At 49.4% G+C, this 14149-nt stretch overlaps 1 protein-coding gene across 5 annotated transcripts in view; it reads right to left on the bottom strand.

The window, feature by feature from the left end:
• Window positions 1-14149, bottom strand: part of Slc13a3 (solute carrier family 13 (sodium-dependent dicarboxylate transporter), member 3) — a 74462-nt gene that overhangs the window by 12409 nt on the left and 47904 nt on the right. For 3 of the 5 annotated variants that reach the window (XM_013518382.1, XM_013518384.1, XM_013518383.1), the window contains 5 exons: window positions 13087-13182; window positions 12102-12206; window positions 4795-4892; window positions 2105-2236; window positions 123-235 (listed from right to left, as the gene is read on the bottom strand). In XM_013518382.1, the coding sequence (XP_013373836.1) occupies window positions 123-235; window positions 2105-2236; window positions 4795-4892; window positions 12102-12206; window positions 13087-13182 (544 nt within the window). The remainder of the gene's footprint in view (window positions 1-122; window positions 236-2104; window positions 2237-4794; window positions 4893-12101; window positions 12207-13086; window positions 13183-14149) is intronic. The other 2 variants (XM_005392372.2, XM_005392373.2) reach the window with 1 other exon arrangement.

The raw sequence follows: 14149 nt of genomic DNA, 5'->3' as shown, positions 1-14149 counted from the left end.
ATGGGCCTGCAAGGTGGCAGCGGGGATCCTCCGAGTGCGGCAGCTGTGAGGCGGGCTGTGCCTGCAAGGCCTGTGCCATCCCTGCTCCTGCCCTGCAGGCCCCGGGCTCCCTCGGGACTTACCTCACAGCCTTTGGCCATGGCGAAGCCGCCTCCCAGGAGAAGGATGATGTTCCAGGGCACTGACTCCTGAGCCTTCTGCCAGGTCAGCAGGGGCTTGGTCTCCACATTGGGAGCTGGGCAGAGAGAGGGACCGGACACCTGCTTAGGCACTTGGCCAGAGGAAGGGGCCACAGGCCCTGCAGCCTCCGCGTTGTGGGGATGCGCAGGGGTCCCAAGCAAGCCAAGGTCTGGTCCAGAGCCTGCTTTTGGAGAGTCAGCGAGAAACCTCACAAGCATCATTCAGAGCGGTAACAATTTTCACGGCTCCCACAGATTCAGAATGTTCCGGAACCAGGCTGTCTTCCAGGACATTGTTTCAATCTCCCAACAGTCATTCGGGCTAACTGCTATTTTTAATCCTCATTCACAAGAGAAAAGGCCTTCTTTGTATTTGAATTTGTTCAGAGAAGGGGAAAAAAGGAAGGAAATTCAGCAAAACAGAACTAAGTAAGGGTCCTTCAGCCATAAAGGTTCAATGTATGGCGTGGAACTTCCTCAAATGGGACAGAGTGTTGCAGTGGTTGGAAGGCAGGGTGGACATTGGCAAACTTCCTCCGTCCAAGGCCAGAGAGTGGACCGTTCAGGCTTTGCAGGCCACACCTACTGTCTGGGAGGTAACTGCCCTGTCGCTGCACTGGGGAGGAAGCTGGGGACCATGGGCCTGGAGCGCTCTGGGAGAGCTCTGTCTGCAAATACACAGTGGGCTCGGCTTGGCACACGGGTTATGTTCCTTCCCTGCTTGCAGCGCGGGCCTGGAGACAGCCCCTCCTGGGCCGTGGCTGGGTGTGGGCCTCTCTGGCCCTTTCTTCCTCAGCCTACACAGGGCTCAGGCATAGGGCCTGGAGGTCCCTGTGAACATGCCTGAGGCCATGATGGATCTGTCACCGGAAGGGCTGTTTCGCTTAGCTGACAGCTGCGTCCCGGGGTCTGGGACGGTGAATGGCGCTCAAGATTACTCTGTGGCTGTGTGCCAAGTGACATCTATGACACGCTTCGCCCCGTCCACAGTGCAGAGCAGGCCTAAAACAGGACCTTTCTCTGCAGGCTTCGTCCAGGGAGACAAGGGGGACAGCCTGGCTCCTCCTCTCTATTTCCCAGGACGCTTCCTGGTCAAGTATCCGCTGACATTTTGCTTCTGCTTTTCAGCTTTACCCATATTTAACACAGAGGTTTACCTGAAACCAGACACTATCATCAGAACATAAAGACAGTAAAAGCTTCCTGGGCAAGTCAGCAGGAGGCCCGCCGTACGCGGCCCACAGGTGTGTGCAGCCCACACAGGAGCGTATATGTGGGGCCGGTGCGCACCGCCTGGGGACTCGTGGGCCGGATGCAACACTCAGCTCCTCCCGGAATCGCAAGAGGTGACGGGAGATGGCAAGGGGTCCAGCTCCCTGCCTAGAGGTGATTACAAAGCAGGCGAGGTCTAAACAAGGAAAGTGACTTGTCCCACATGGCAGGTGTCACAGTGACAGGCCGGAAGGAGGCCCTGACCGTGGGTGTCAAGCAACGCAGACTCACTGGCGAGTGCTCCTCAGACTGCCTGCTGCATGCCAAGAGCTCACTTCCCATCAGCGGTTGCTGCTCCTGCTCTTCCCCCGCCCCCCACGTGCCCTGCCACTGTTCCATGAACTGGGAGGATTTCCTACTTCTGCCTCCCCTCTACGCCAGCTGGCATCGCAGCAGCGGCTAAAAGCACAGGCTTTGCAGTCCACTGAATCCTAGCTCTGCCATCCCCTAGCTGCGTGACACAGGCCAGGGACTGCACCTCTCTGAGCCTCGAGGGCCTTATCTGTGACATGGGAGGGCAGCATTTCCACAGCCTTCCCTTGGAGACTTGCTGGTGAGAGGACACGGTCCCTTGGATGCCAAGGGCTTAGCCCAGGGCCTGGCCCACAGCAAGCCCTGCTGCTTCACTTGGTGAATATACACTGAGTGCCCACCTTGTGCCCAGCACTCCCCGGACACTGGGAGCACAGCAGGGCAGCACGAGGCAACTCCCTCCCTGGTCAGCTGACGCTCCAGTAGGGCAGGCAGGTAAGAAACAAATAGGTCATGCTGGCAAATTCCATGTGCTGCGATGGAAAATAAAATGGGGTGAAGAAATAGAGAGGGATAAAAAAGGATGCTTTTCCCGTTCAGGGAAGGGGAGGGGGATCTGGACAGAGCCCTGAACGAAGTGACGGAGCGAGCCACGCAGATGCATGGAGGAGGAGCTGGCTGGGCAGAGAGGAAATAGGAGCACTGTCATCAGCATCCTCAGCCTCAGCCTCCTCAACAGAGCGGCGACCACACACACGCGTGGACTGCATTGGCCATGGATCGATACTTGAACGACTGCCACGGGGAGGACCATACGTGTAACCCAGGTCACAGAAAAATGGAAGATGGTGGGGAGGACTTAACAGGAAAATCAGTGCAGTCTGCTTTCCACGTCCTGCCTCTTTTTTGGCTACTGTGTGACCTTATTCAGGTCACTCTCTCTCCATGGAAACACACTGTGTGGTCACTCCCTGTCTCTACAAAAGGCTTCAGGGCTGAGTGATACAAATTGTCATCTTGGCCAAGTATGCGAAGTCCCCTGGTGCTCACAGCGCCCTCCTCCCTGAGAGGCAGCGCAGGAAACCCCAGTTCAGCAGGCTTCAGTGTAGGTGTCACACTGCCACTCGCACACCAGACTCAGCACACAGAGATTTAGTGTGACTGGTGTCAGCGACATCAGTCTGCTTTGCAATTTAAATTAATTGTCAACACTTAAAATCGGGGGGGTTTCTTACAAAAATACAGATCTTGGCTTCTCTTGAGAAATCAGCAAATTAGACCATCCTAGTTCTTTTTTCCCACATGGTGACAAATGGTGGAATCCGAGCAACGTCTGCTCCCCTAAATGGACATGAGCGGGCTGGGCTTGCGGGGCTAGGAGGCTGAGGTCTTGCCACTTTGTGTCACCTGCTGCTGTTGCATACCCATGCTGCAGGACATGTCTCTGTTGCAAAGATGTGATGGGAGAGATGGATGAGAAGGGCCGGGTGTTTGGTGAGACGTATTCCCCGCGCCCACTCTGCCGCAGGTGGATGCTGTCTCTGTAAGCATTTCGGTTTGCAGCCCCTGACCTCCAAAGCCACTGACTGCCAGAGATGGAGGGCATTGAAAGGACCCTTGCCTTATTGAGTGCAAAAGCCAGGCTGCGAGGAACAGAGGGACTGAGCAGTCACCGGAGTGGGTGACAGAGCTGCCACACCGACCCTCTACATCACTGTGCCTGGGCACCCGGCTGCCCTCCAGGGGACAGAGCCATGGACAGGCACCTGAGCAATGGCCTCCAGACTACAGCCGGCCGGGACCCATGCGGCTGTGAGAGCTGGTCACCTGAGAACAAGCTGCACCCAGCCGCCTCGGGCTCTCAGATGCGCCAATAGGAGACAGAGCCCCAGAGGAAGAGAAGAGATAACTAAAGGAGACGGCTTGAACAGGCAGGAGACTGCGCCACAGGAGGGGCGGGAGTGGGCCGAGGGTCTGCAGAAGCAGGAACAATGCACAGAGGAGATGATACCAGGAGGAAGTGGTCACCGCTGAAATCCCAGTGAGCCGGCACCAGGAGGGAGCAGGCACGGTGAAGGAGAATGAACAGAAGCTGTGAAGGTGCAGGAACTCACCCGAAGCAGAAGCTACACATGTGCAAAAAGCGAAAAGCTGTGAGCACAGCCAGCTGCAAGGCAGACAGGGCAGCGGAGGAGGGAGGCGCCGAGCTCTGCTCACCTCTGCCTCCCGAGGACCAGCCCCACACAGCCGCTCACGAGCCCTGAACTCCTGGTCTCCTGTGGGGGCCTCATACTGGCTGGGACTAGCCTGCATCAATCGCTGGACACAGTTACATAACAGCTCTGGCCTCCTGCTGCCCCAGGTGTGCACTGGGCCTGTCCCAACCCCATCCCCATGGCCGGTGCTGGGGCTGCCCCTGCTGGAAATGCAGGGGTGGTGGATGGGCAGTCTGAGGGCCAGGCTGAGGAAGGCAGGTTGGGCATTCAGTGAGGCTTTAAAAACAGGATTTGACTGCTGCTAGGGAGTCTGCCTCTGACCTCAGGCTTTCTACATGGGTGAAACCCAGCTTGGTTTGCCTGCCTGGCCCTTAGGCCCCTGAGCTGAGGTTCTTGCCTTCAGGGAGGGGATCAGGCAGTTTTCTGTAAAGGGACAGAACGTAAACATGTGTGGCTTTGTGGCAATGTTGAGGCTGCCATGGCAGTACGTACACAACCAAAGAAAATAAATTCCCACAAATTTCTCGAGGAAATGCAAAACTGTGTGTAGACACTGATATTTGAATGTCATGTAATGTTCGTATGGCAGGAAATACTTTTTGACCATTGGAAAATGTGAAAATCATTCTTGTCTCAAGGGTTGTACACAAGCAGACAGCTCTGCTTCCGGCCCAGGGATGCCTAATGCCTGTCCCGGACTGTCACCTTGGGCAGCCCTTGGTCCCCAGACAAGGTAACCCCTCGGACGGTGCAAGGGGACACGCAGGGCCGTGTGTTGGGACAGAGGGACTGCTCCGGGTCACTGAGCTCCCCACACATGTGCCATGCCACAGTCCACACTGAGCCCAGTCAGGCCCCAGCCTGGACCCTCTTACCTTTGAAGTCAAGCCACCACTTGAGAGAAGGCCTTTGGGATGGGAAGAAGAACAAGATGATGACAATGGCCATGCCTGTGACAGCATCAGAAATAAACCTACAATGAGAAGGTCCCAAATCATGTGACCCTGGGCTTCTCAGCAGGCTGTGGTTTGGCAGATCGCAAAGGAGGATTAGTGGGGGTTACTGGGCCCCAGGGAAGGGGACTTCAGGAACCCGGGAGGCTAGATGCTCTCCTGCCCAGGGCTCAACAGGGACACGTACACCTGCAGGGGCAATGCCTTAGCTACAGCTCTTTGAGGTATTTAGACTTGCTTGAGCCCAACAAATGCTTATCTTCCCAATTCAAGGCCCTTAGGAGGAGGGACCTGACCAAAGGGACAGAAATCTTGAGAGCCACAGAATATTGGAGTCTATGAAACCCCCATAGTCACCCTGACTGGGACTCCTGTAGGAGCCCTGTACGTATTTATCCAGCTAATGCTTGAGTTCCTCCTGGTATGGGGAGCTCACCACACAGATGCAGCCTGTCACACCAGCGGAGCCGAGACCCACCCAGCGTCACAGCTCCTCCTAACCTAAGTGCCACCTTCCCAGCATCCATTATGTGTCTTTTGCAGGAGCTTGGTAGAACCGAAGCCCTCGGAGCAGGCATCTTCCATTTCAAATGGAGATTCGAAGGGCCGGGGAGCAGAAATAGCTTGTTTAAAGCCGAACCATGGTTTGTGGAGGAGATGGGCCTTGAATTCAGAATTTTCTGACACCAAGTTCAATGAAGCTCAAAGCTATTTGCGAACAAATCCTCTTTCAGCTTGCACATTTGGAAAGAGGGGCATTCAAATAGCTACGAAGTGGAAAAAGAAGGCTGATATTGCCATGATCCAGGAACTATATGTTAAAACATACATGGGAAGCTACTCCTCTGCCAATGGACTGTCCAGACTTAAGAGGGGAAGGCAAACCTGCTGATAGTATTGGGGAGACACGGACCAGCAGTGGGAGAAGAAAGGGCTTTCACTTTCTAGAAGGCGGGTCACTTGTTTCCAAGTTGTACATGTGAATGTTCTTTGATCTAAGGTCTCCACAAGGATTATGTAGAAATTATATATGGAGGAAATCCTGTGAGACCAAATAAACCTCTAGTCCTTTACATTGTGGGTGCTGGATATTTCATTCCAGTGATGAGAAAATGACTCAGACAGAGAATGTTCATTATCAATAAGAGTAGAACAAAATGGAAGGTTATTTTTGGATAAGGATGTATTTAAATAAACTGTGTTTCATCCAAATTATAAATATCCTGTATCTGTTTTTAAAAAGATAAAAGGATAATGTCAATCTTTATGTAATGACAAAAATACAGTTAAGATACCTTGTACATTTTTGGAAAGCCAAGGTTTTATTTGTAGTATTGGGCACAATCTAATAAAGAATTTTTAAAATAGACTAAAGAGCTCCTGCTCTATAGAACACAATGAGGTATTTAAAAAACGCAGTAAACGTGAAATAGGAAATTGTCTATGGTTGTATTTTATTTTCCAATCTTTTATCACATTTACACATGCATGTATGCATATATATATCTGAATATTCCATATTGTTTGTTTGTTTTTCTTCCAGTACCAGGAATCGAACTCATGACCTTGTGCTTGCCAGGCAGACGCTGTGCCACTGAGCTAAATCCCCTGCCCCATATTGTTTGAATTTGTATGAGTATGCAGGATATTTGTTGTGGTACTTGGGACTGAACCTACGACTTTCACATTGAGCTATATCCTCAGCCCTTTATTTTGTATTTTAAGGGCTGGGGGTATAGCTCAGTGGCAGAAGCGCCTGCCTGTATTTTATATTTTGAGACAGGGTCTTGCTAAGTTGTCCACACTGGGCTCAAAATTGTAGTCTTCCTGCCTCAGCCTCCCAGAGCGCTGGGATTACAGGCATTTGCCACAACACACATCTGGTTATGCATAACTTTTGTAATTAAAAACAAGCTGATCACAAATAATATGCTTAACTGTGATCACATTTTTGTTAAAAAATTTTATTTCCGTGGGGTTCCTTTTATCTGTCATGTTTATTAAAGTGAAATTAACATGTAATAAAATGTATATGCTTGTCAAAACTCTTCGAATTGTACCTACAATGTAATCAAATGTAGAAGAGTTCCAAGCAGACATTTTTTAAAGTCAGAAAAGGAGTGTGTCAGAACTAGAGACTGGGATCCTAGGTGACTGTCACTTTTTTTTATTGTTGGAATGCTTATCATAGCCATTTTTCTTATCTGAAAAACGTGAAGTACCTACATTCTGGAAAAATAACAGTAATAGCAATAAGAGCCACTTTCTTGAACTGTAATTTGTTTGTTCCTTATCGCAACCTTCAGCCAGTTAGAACTTTCATTACCCACTTCATCAGTGAGGACTCTGAGGTCAGGTGGTGAGGTCCCTCTACCTCAAAGAAATTTCTAGAAGTCCAGTGGTGTGGGGGCATGCAGAGATACCTTTCTGAGGTGAAAAGTAAGTTGTTGCATCTGGTTCCCCTACAACCAAAAGAAGCACAATGCCTATGGGCCTGTTTGGATTTTGGAGGCACATTGCTGACTTAGATGTCTTACTCTGGCCCATTTACCAAGTGACTTGGAAAGCTGCTAGTTTTGAGTGGGGCCTAGAACAAGAGAAGGCTCTGGAACAGGTCCAGCTTTCTGTGCAGGCTGCTCTGCCACTGGGTCCATACAGTCCAGCAGATGCAATGGTACTTGAAGTGGCAGTGGTAGGTAGGGATGCTGTTCAGAGTCTGTGTCTAGCAGGGCCCCATAGGTGAATCATAGCAGAGGCCTTTGGGAATTTGGAGCAAGGCTCTGGCATCATCTCCAGACAACTACTCTCCCTTTGAAAAGCAGCTTCTGGCCTGCTACTGGGCCTTAGCGGAAACTGAATGCTTGACAGTGGACCCCGGCTTATCGTGACGTGAGTTGCCCATCATGAACTGGTTATTATCTGATTCACCAAGTTATGAAGTTGGATGTGCACAGGAACTTCACATGTACACCACTTCTATTTAATTCTATGTAATTCATGAAATAGAAGTGTATATGTGAGTGACTCAGAGCAGGTCCAGAGGGTACAAGTAAGTTACATGAAGAAGTTGCCCAAATGTCCATGGTTCCTACTCCTGCTATATTGCCTTCTGTCTCCCAGCATGCACTATGGCCTAACGTACCATGTGATCAGCTGTCAGAGGAAGAGAAGGATAGGGCCTGGTTTATAGATGGCTCTGCACAGTATGGAGGCACCACTTTCAAGCAGACAGCTGCAGCATTACAATCCCTTTCCAGGACATCCCAGAAGAACAGCCGTGAAGGGAAATCTTCACAGTGGACAGAACATTGTGCAGTATACCTAGTAGTACATTTTGCCTGGAGGGAAAAATGGCCAGATGTGTGACTGTATACTGACTCATGAGCTGTCGCCAATGGTCTGGCCAGGTGGTCAGGGACTTGGAAAGAACATGACTATAAAATTGGTGATAAAGATATTTGGGGAGAGGTATGCAGATAGATCTCTCTATATGGGCAAAGGATTTAAAGATATTTGTATTCCATGTAAACACTCACCAAAAAGTGACCTTAGCAAAAAAGGACTGTAATAATCAAATGGATAGGATGATTACTCTGTAGACAGCAGCCAACCTCTTCCTGCAGCCATCCCTGTCATTGCCCAAAGGGCCCGTGAACAAAGTGGTCACGGTGGCAGAATGGAGGTCATGCATGGGCTCAGCGACAGGGACTCCCACTCACCAAGGCTGATCTGGCTACACCCCTGCTGAATGCCCAGTATGCTAGCAGCACAGACCAATGCTGACTATGGATATGGCAGCATTCCTCAAGGTGAGCAGCCTGCCACATGGTGAAGAGTCGATTACGTTATATCTCTTTCATCATGTAAAGGGCAGTGCTTTGTCCTTACTGCCAAAGACAATTATTTGCCTTCCCTGTGCATAATACTTCCGCCAAGACCACCATCCATGGACTTAGAGGATGCTTTATCCACCATCATGGAATTCTGCACAGCATTGCCCCTGACCAAGCAACACATTTTACAGCTAAAGAAGTGAGTCAGTGAGCTCATGCTCATGGAATTCACTGGTCTTACCATGTGCCTCGCCATCCAGAGTCAGCTGCATGACAGAAAGGCAGGATGGCCTTTTAAAGATGCAGTGACAGTGTCAGTTTAGGTGGCAACAGGTTGGTTGCAGGGTTGGAGCGAGGTTCTTCAAACGGCTGCCCAATCTGGATCAGCACCCACTATATGGCACTGCGTCTCCCATAGCCAGGATTCATAGGCCCAGGAATCAAGGCGTAGAGTGGAATGGGACCACCCACCATTGCCCCTAGTGATCCACTAGTAAAATCTTTCCTTCTTGTTCCCATGACTTTATGCTCTGCTGGACTAGAAGTCTTAGTTCCAGAGGGGGGAAGTCTTATACCAAGAAGCACAACAATAATTCCATTAAACTGGAAGCTAAGACTTCTCCCTGGTCATTTTGGGCTCCTCATGCCTCTGAGTGAACAAGCCAAAAAGGGAGTGATGATGTTGGCAAGGGTGACTGACCTACAGTATCAACTCTACCACAGAGGAAAGGAAGAATACACTTGGGGTGTAGGAGACCCCTTAGGGCACCTCCTAGTTATTAAGGATATTGGTAAACTATAACCACCCAACCCAAGCGGGGTGACAAATGGCCCAGAACCTTCAAAAATGAAGGTATGAGTCATCCCATCAGGGAAAGAACCAAGGCCTATTGAGGGGCTTGCAGAAGGCCAAGGGAATAGAGAATGGGTAGTAGAAGACGGTAGTAATAAATACCAACCAGAACCTTGTGACCAGTTATAGAAAGGAGGACTGTAATTGTAGCTGTTTTTATTGTGTTAATATTCTTCCTTTGTAACATAATGTTGATAGATTTCATATTGGTTTTTAAGCATTATTAAACCTGTGTCATAATGTTTAAGTTATGAACTGTGAGGAGTAAGCATCACCCTAAGAATAACTCGCCTGCTATTCTGAGGAGGGAACCGGTGCATATATAGGACAGTTGTACAATGTTAGGCATGATTATGACCTTGTCCTTTTATCTGGAGGCTAAGTGTGACTTAAGAAAATGTGTCTGGTTGTCCAGTTGACAAGGGGTGGACTGTGATAGTTGGCTGCTGTGTCAGTTTGAGTAGGAAATGCCCAACTGATTGGCTTAGCATATAGTTCTGGGTGTGACCAAGTGGATTTACTGAAGATGGAAGAACCACCTGGCTATGAGTGTCACCAGCCAATAGGCTTGTAGCCTGAATGGAATCAAAAGGGGCAAGAAGGAAGGTTCATTTCTGTTTCTTTGGAAGAGCTCTAGTCTTCGCCTTCACCTGGGATGTCCATTTCCTGGCTCTTCCTTGCTCTCTGCATCTAGGCTGCTGTGAGGTAAGAAGCTCCCCCATGACCTTCAGCTACCATGTTCCTGCTTTGGATTGCTAACTATGGACTGAAACCTCTGAAACCGTGAGCCAAAATAAACCTTTTCTCCTTTAATCTGTGAATACCCTGTATTTTGTTCCAGTGATGAAAAAACCGACGAACATATCATCCTAACTCTGTTGCTGCCACCTTCACTGAAGCCTCTGAAGCCATCCCCCAGACCAGCAGTCAGCAAATGTCTTTGGTAAAGAACCATGCAGTAAGTATTTTTGGCTTTCCAGAACTCTGTCACAATTTAGCACTGACTCTGCAGCACGGAGGCAGGCATGGGTAATACATAATGAATAGCTGCAGCTGTGTTCCAATAAAACTTTATTGTAAGCATTGCAATTTAAATTTTGTATAACTTTCATGCATCACAAAATATTATTGTTCTGTAATTTTCCCAACCACTTAAAATGTAAAAACTATTCCATTTTTACAGAGCTGGCCAGATTTAGCCCATGAGATGTAGTTTGCTGACCCCTGCCCTAGAAGATGGGGCCGCCTGGATGGTGGTGTGTTTCTTACCTACCTTCTTGCCTGTGCTAGCCATTTCCTGGTGAAAAAAGCTAATGATTATCAAGTTCTTTCTACTTGCCATTCTAATCACTTGATACGTACAGTTAAGTTGGGATCCATAGCAGGCAGCTCCAGGACTCCCCACTCCACACTAAAATTAGTGAGTGCTCAAGACTCACTTATAAAACAGCACAGTGCTTGCAAAAAACCTAGCAGTCCTCTTGCATACTTGAAACCATGCTTAGATGACTTCTAACACCAACACAACGTAAATGCTACATGGAAGGTTAACTAGTATTTAGAGAATGATGACCAGGCAAAAAGTCTGGACATGTTCAGTACAAAAGCAATTATTTTCCAAATATTTTTGACCCATGGTTAGCTGAGCCCATGGACGTAGAACCTGCAGATACACTAGTCAACTGCACTATGGATCCTTAGAATCATCCAAAACACCATGTTACAGATGAGGAAACTGAGGCACAGTGCGGTTCAAATAACTTAAAATCCTCCACTATCTGCTCAATGCTCTCAGATAAAAAGATCAAAATGCTTCATTGCTTAACATGCCCAACAAAACCCTCTGTGATTCACCCTTCCAGCTAGGCCTCCCCGACTTCCCTCCTTCCCAGCAGGTCGCCACGGGCTTCTCTGAGTCCTTTCAACGTGTTGTCTGTTACCCACATGGGCTTCAGGGGATGCTTCAGTGTGTATCAACTGCTTTCATCACCCCCTTCCTGGTGCGGGCTCTTCTCAGATCTGTCCAAAGTCAAGGCCCCTGCTCTGTCGTTTTATAGAACAGCCTTTCATGGCACTCAGCACAATACGCAGAATTATTCATTGTCTAACTACTTGCTTTGTCTGTGTCCCCGGCAACCCGCATGTTGGTCAGCACATAATCAGCCCTTAGTAAATAGTGAAAGAAGGAAGGGGAGGAGGAAGAGAAGGAAGAGCAAAGAAGGGAGGGAGGGAGACGGGGAAGGAGACAGGGAGGGAGAAAGGGGTGATTTGCTCAGAGTTACAAAGCTTGTGAAGGGCAGAACAAGAGTTCTAGCGCAGTTCAGTCTAACTCCAAGGCCAAAGCTCTGACACCTGAGAAACTAAATGTTTCCAGGGTAAATGCTTTGGGGAGGAAAGAAGGAGCGTTATAATGACAGAATTACACAGGATGACGGCGTGAACCTGGACACAGGTCTCCCAGCTCCGCCACCTCTCCAGCTGCATGCGCCCCACCCCAGCATCCTCCCTGCAGGGCTCCAAACCATGGGTCCCCAGAATCTCACCCGGGCTTGAAGAGGCTGGCCCAGCCAGGGATGAACTTGGGGTCCCGGGTGAAGAGGAGGATGGCAAACATGCAGAACAGGGTGAAAACGGCCCGCTCGGCAAAGCTGTGACACAGAGAGGCAGTCGCCTGGTGACCGTGGGCTCCAGCTGACCTCTGCAGCAGGACGAGGGCTCAGGCCACGACCAACTAGGCCCAGGCCCCACCTCTGAAGAAGCTGAAAAGAATCATTCACTCCCAGGTCCTCTCCTCCCCTCCCCCAACTCTTTCTCTCATGAGCACAGGGGATTTGCCAGGGTCCCATGGAAGACCAAGAACAAGAAAGACACAGCATAGGAGACAGACACAGAGGAAGGAAAAGCAGGGAGAAAAGGAGACTAACAAAAGGAGGCAGAGAGAGAAGCAGAGACACACAGAGATAGACAGACAGACCTATTCAGAAGGGGACAGATGGGCACACCAAGAAAGATATACACAGGGCGCAGACATGGACAGAGGGTGTACAGTGGTCAAGAGAGAACCCTTAAGGGCTGGAAGGAATAGCTACCCAAATGCATCCATTTCATAGATTGCAAAATAGAGCCCAGAGAGGGTTAGTATCCTGCCCAGTGCCTCACAGGAAGGAGTGGTAGAGCCATTCTTTGAACTCAGGGCTCAGTCTTAGTTATTTTTATCTACATGGGAAACATGCAGAGCCAGGTGCTAGGAGCCATCAGAGACTGTGTCAGACACCCCACGCACAGGGAGGAAAGGGTGCCTAGATGGGAAGGTCAGATGCCCATTCCAAGGACACTCTGAGGGACTTTACAGTGCTCAAGGTATCTACGTGGGCACCAGGCTGGTTGGGTGAGTCAGCTACCACCCTCCATCTCAGTGCCAGGCATGGGTGCTCAAACTCCCCTGCGGCTCACAAGGGACGGACCAGGAGGTAGCTCCCCTAAACACAGAGTACCCAGCTCTTCCCCTGCCCCAAGACGTTCACACACCTGATGGGCCCCAAGCTCTGGAATTCTTCCCGAATCATAACTCGAGCCTTGTCTTCTGCATCCCCTCTGATTTCTGATTTCTTCTTTCTCCAGCCCCTGGAACAGAAACCAGGAGGTCTGTAGTGTAGTGTCCCTGCAGGTGCGGCTGACTTCATACACACACACACACACACACACACACACACACACACACACACACACACACACACACACCCCGCCAGCCACATCTGACACCTGGGCTCCTGCCACTGCCTTCCCTTTCTAGAACTGTCCCCACCTGTAACCTGTCTGACCTTTTAAAAGTGTGATCAATCATATGACTCCCAGGCTTAAAAACCCCTAGTGGGTCAGCAGTCTTGCGAATAAATAAGCAAATCCACGGAACAAACTAGAGTCTAGGAATAGACTCCATCACTAGTGGGAATTTAGATGGTACCTCAGGCTGATGTGGAAAAGTGGTAAATGGTGTCAGCCACACAGATGAATGGAACAGACCTGTGTTTATCACTTCCTGACGGGTCCATACCTCTGTGGTCAATTGATTTTGGACAAGAATCCGGATGATTCCGTGGGGAAGGAATAGTCACCAGCATATGGGGCTAGCACACCTGGATACCCATGTGCAGAAGAATGAATTTGGGCTTCTACCTCATCCCATATACAAAATTTAACTCAAAATGAGCTAACAACCTAAACATAAGAGCTAAAGCCATAAAACTCTGGGCAGAAAACACAGAGGTAAGTTTTCACAGCCTTGGATTGGGCAAAATTTCTTAGACAGAACACCAAAAGAACAAGGAGCCAATGATAGAAAAAATAAAATCTCAAAATTTTAAAAGCCTGTGTGTCAATAAACGGTGTTGGGGAGAGCACGTGCCTGAAGCTAGAGTCAAGCGTCACACTTTGAAAAGAATTTTATGTGGGAAAAGGCACCATAAGGAAAGTCCAAAGACAAATCAATGAAAACATTACAACTCATATTACAGAATAAGTGCTAACTCTGCCAACATAAAGGGTCTGAGATTGCTAAGCGTGGTACTATAGTGCCTGACTGCCACCACTT

Source organism: Chinchilla lanigera, unplaced genomic scaffold (genome assembly GCF_000276665.1).
Source record: "Chinchilla lanigera isolate Chin_1 unplaced genomic scaffold, ChiLan1.0 scaffold00044, whole genome shotgun sequence".
Classification (NCBI taxonomy): Eukaryota; Metazoa; Chordata; class Mammalia; order Rodentia; family Chinchillidae; genus Chinchilla; species Chinchilla lanigera.
The sequence above is the reverse complement of the archived record's forward strand: the minus strand, read 5'-3'. Positions and strand labels throughout refer to the sequence as shown.